Consider the following 3,373-nt stretch of genomic DNA (forward strand, 5'->3'; position numbering starts at 1 on the left):
ATCTATTTAATCATCTAGCAAACCATGACAGCATAGATACAGCAACAACCAACATTGTTTTTTCCTGAAAAAAAGTGGAACTTGCTATTTTGCAAAGAGGAATATAAGCCTAATGTATAATATACAAAGGAAGATAAATTATAAACTGCAATAAATCAACAAAAAAACACATAATAAAATAGATTATTCAGAGAACACATAACAAAGATTATAAAAATGAGGAGTATCAAACCCTAATCGTTTCATAATTAATTAATTAATTATAAATCCTATGTGTAAAAAAAGGGCAAAAAAAAATAGAGAAAAAAGAGCATCAAACCTGAAATCAGGTGAAAGTGGAGGAGGAGGAGGAGGACGGACAACTGGCGGCTGTAGTGGGGGAATGTGACGGCGACTTCATTGGAGAAGTTAGGAGATGCGACAATGAGTTCTTTCCACGAATTAGGGGACGCTTCGGCGGCTACTTTCCACAAGTTGCGGGGACGCCATGGCGAGGCAGGAAACAGAGCGGTGTGGAGGGAAAATGGCGTGGTGCGGAGATGGCGTTGTGCGTGATAGAGAAAAGTGCCAGAAAAGAGAACGCCGTGGTGCGCGAGTGGGACGACGAGGTGATACGGACAATGGCCAGGGAGGTGTTCGGAGGTGACTGGTTAGGTGTAGAAAGGATGGAGAGAACACAGAAAGGGATATCGTGAGGGCAGGGGTGAGGGTGACTGGGTAAGACAAGCTAGTGAGAAGGAAAAGGAATTAAGGTTCTCACTATATGGAGAATTTTGTCCCCATCCTCGTAGGAAAAATTCGCCGCCATGCCTCGGGGGAATTTTATCCCCATCTCCGTCCCAGAAAAATTTCTCACCATCAGAGCCCCATTCGGGGTGGTCCTCGATCCTCACCTCCCAGGGAGTTTTGACATCCTAGTTTGGATATGTTTAGTTGTTTTATGAATGTTTGGTTGTTTGAATGGAGATAATGTTTGTTGGTTATTGTTATTTAAGTCTTTGAAGACTATGAAATTATATTTGTGGTACCCAAAGTCTTACCCGAGGGGGCTATGGTCACCAATTTAGGCAAGAATAACAACTCTACTATCATGAAAATAGCTAAGAAGCCACTTTGATCGGCTAAGCCAAGGATGAAAGAATCTGATTGACTAAGCCAACTTATTTAATATATAACTCAATTAATTCAATTTTTTTTTTACCAAAGTTAAACATACATATGTATCATTTTCCTTCCCACTTGATAAGTCTTCCTCTTAGATCTGCCTATTTCTTTTGTCGGCTTCCATAGTGAGAATTCTAATTCAGATTTGCGTAACTTTTTTTCCGTTGCCTCAGCTGTCAAATTCAAGAACTAAGACGTTCGATGTTCCAGTTTTTATAAATATGGTAGTATTTAGGGCTCTGTGAAGCTCCATCTTCTCCTCTAGTCCTCGACAATCTAATACGAAACCGATAATTACCCTTCCTTACTTCCGATGTAGAATCTTCAATGATTGCAGCATTCTGAATAGTTTCTGATGGTCCTCCTTTACTTTCTCGTGCTTCAACACGCCATTACATGCATTGCCTAGTCTGCCTCTACCTTGCCCGCGTCCGCGTTCGCGAGTCGACATCTGGTCCCTATACACACCAACCAAGTGATATCAAGTTGATCAGTCTCAATATCGCAAGTCTAGTGCTTTAAGTTCCAAATACATACTCATGGACGTTTGTGCCACATATATCAATTAAATTTTCTAAAAGCACATAGACACATACACAGAGAATGTACAGAAGCATAATCAGTTCGTCCTCAGGTTCTATAGGAACGAATTGCTCTGATACTATAAGGTAACACCCTATATATTTATCATCTGGCCAGCCTTAGCTTCGCAGGCTGAGTCAGGGGCTAGTTATGCTGTTTACTTGACTTTTCTTTATTCTTTTGCTTATCTTTATCATGTTCCTATTAGGTTTCTTAGCATGCAAGTAATCCTTTCTTGAACATTGCGCTTTTTATTAGGTTTCTTAGCATGCAAGTAATCCTTTCTATATATTTTATGACTTAAGCATAAGATTAAGTATGGTAGAGTGTTACATACAACCTGTTAGATGAGTATAAGAAGACTATGTCATTTGAGATATAACTTATTGACAACTCAATCAATTCAACTTAATAAGCAAAAAGAATACATATGCATATGCATATATGCATATTTATACTAGTAAAGAATGAAAAACCTTTATGACTTAGACTAAGGGAGACTAACTCATAACACAATATAATAACATATGCTTAACTAGACTAACAATACAAACATAACAATATATACTCCTGCAACATATTGTAAGCGGGATAATAATTTACGGTTACAAAGAAATAAGTAGACAATTGCTGAATTGCCTTGGAACCTCCCTAACTCGAATAGGGTAATAATATTTCCAGATCTTCTTCAGCTCTTGTTGAGTGTGTTTAAATTCTTTATTATGTTCTGAATGAAGTGCTCCATCAGCAGGTGTCTCCATAAGTAGGCATCATCTGCACATATAAGAGTTGCTCACCACACATTCTACCATAAGCTAGCTGAGTATATATAGTGCTTTACTACTCTGTAATTAGTACACGTGATAAATATCTTCCAACTACTTAACTGTCACTAACTGCCACATTACTAACTCAATAACAACTTGCGTGTTAATTCTGCCTACTAACTACACTACTGAACTACTACTACTGCCAACTAGCCTCTCAGTTATGTAATACAATGGGCAAAGAAATAAACTGAAACCAGCACCACCAGAAAAAAAGTTACATAACCAAAGGCTCAAAGGCAATGCAATTGAGGAACAAACAGTTCAAAACTAAAATTCCATATTTATTATACTTCAGCAAAGATAGCTCTAACTAATCGTCTACGATAAAACCAGTCAACCCCAAAAAAAAGCCAGCAAGATAGCATCAAAACCAGTCAACCCCAAAAAAAAGCCAGCAAGATAGCATCAAAACCGTTGCCTCAAAATCTATAATACGAAATTCATCAAATATTGTGCATGATTCACGGAAAAAAAAAAAAAATATGACCAACCTGTCGATTTAGATCCCTAGCCTTCCTTATTTGATGGTGGAGCTTCGAACAGTCAAGCTTGTGGAATTTCAATTTCAATTTTCTTATTTTTCATTTCTTTACGATTAATGTTTTCAAAACATTTTTCAGCAAAGCTTTTTTTTTTTATAAAAAAGGAAAAATTAAACCAAACTATGAATTTTCCCAACCAAGCTCCTCAAATCCTTGTCAGAACTTCCCCCTTCTCGAATAGACTGAAGCGCTGCTTCCCGAAGCTTCAGCGCCCGAGTTGCCTCCAGGTCATCGCGTACACTCACCGACTCAGCC

At 38.1% G+C, this 3,373-nt stretch overlaps 1 protein-coding gene across 1 annotated transcript in view; it reads right to left on the reverse strand.

The window, feature by feature from the left end:
• Positions 1-2,098: 2,098 nt before the first annotated feature.
• Positions 2,099-3,373, reverse strand: part of LOC107470966 (flavonol 3-O-glucosyltransferase UGT89B1) — a gene marked incomplete in the record, with an annotated part of 2,710 nt that continues 1,435 nt past the window's right edge. The window contains 2 exon segments of the mRNA XM_016090400.3: positions 2,099-2,520; positions 3,068-3,373. Of these exon segments, the coding sequence (XP_015945886.1) occupies positions 3,229-3,373 (145 nt within the window).

Source organism: Arachis duranensis, chromosome 10 (genome assembly GCF_000817695.3).
Source record: "Arachis duranensis cultivar V14167 chromosome 10, aradu.V14167.gnm2.J7QH, whole genome shotgun sequence".
NCBI classification, from domain to species: domain Eukaryota; kingdom Viridiplantae; phylum Streptophyta; class Magnoliopsida; order Fabales; family Fabaceae; genus Arachis; species Arachis duranensis.